The 500-nt window shown below is 41.8% G+C and overlaps 1 protein-coding gene across 1 annotated transcript in view; it reads right to left on the reverse strand.

Moving 5' to 3' along the window:
- The window catches only part of CSUI_003067 (3-hydroxyisobutyrate dehydrogenase), a gene marked incomplete at its 3' end in the record, with an annotated part of 4099 nt that extends 3877 nt beyond the window's left edge, over positions 1 to 222 (reverse strand). Inside the window, exon 1 of the mRNA XM_068063265.1 lies at positions 161 to 222. Within this exon, the coding sequence (XP_067924773.1) occupies positions 161 to 209 (49 nt within the window). The remainder of the gene's footprint in view (positions 1 to 160) is intronic.
- Positions 223 to 500: the final 278 nt, after the last annotated feature.

The following is a 500-nucleotide window of genomic DNA, read 5'->3' on the forward strand; positions in this document are numbered from 1 at the left end:
TACATGTACATAGATGTGCACGTAGTCTATCCATCCTGTATATACCCGCGTACAGGCCTACACTATCAAATCCCTACACCTAGATGTGTATATCCCTGTGTATAGGAATGCAGAAGACTTGTTAATCTTCTTCTTCGTTACACTTCGTTAGCTTACTTACCCTCTACCACTCCTATCATATTTGTCGCTATGAGGATCTGATTGGTCATCTTTGTATGTTGACCTAGAAAGAGAAAAAAGAACATAGACACGAAACAAAACCCCACGATAGCTGATGCATGCAAGAGAACAAGCTCTATAGAGAAAAAGTATCTAGCTATTCTATCCATCTTCCTCTCACCCATCCTGGAGGGGTTGAACGAAGACAGAAATCCTCTTGTTCTTACTTGATATCTACGGAGGTAGCCCTAGGTGACTCCGAGTTGAAAGAAAAGGAACCTCGCCGATAGGTGTTGACGTACCCATCAGCATAAGTTTGTGTATATGAATATGCATGTACG

This window comes from Cystoisospora suis (assembly GCF_002600585.1).
Source record: "Cystoisospora suis strain Wien I chromosome Unknown contig_1318, whole genome shotgun sequence".
In the NCBI taxonomy this organism is placed as follows: domain Eukaryota; phylum Apicomplexa; class Conoidasida; order Eucoccidiorida; family Sarcocystidae; genus Cystoisospora; species Cystoisospora suis.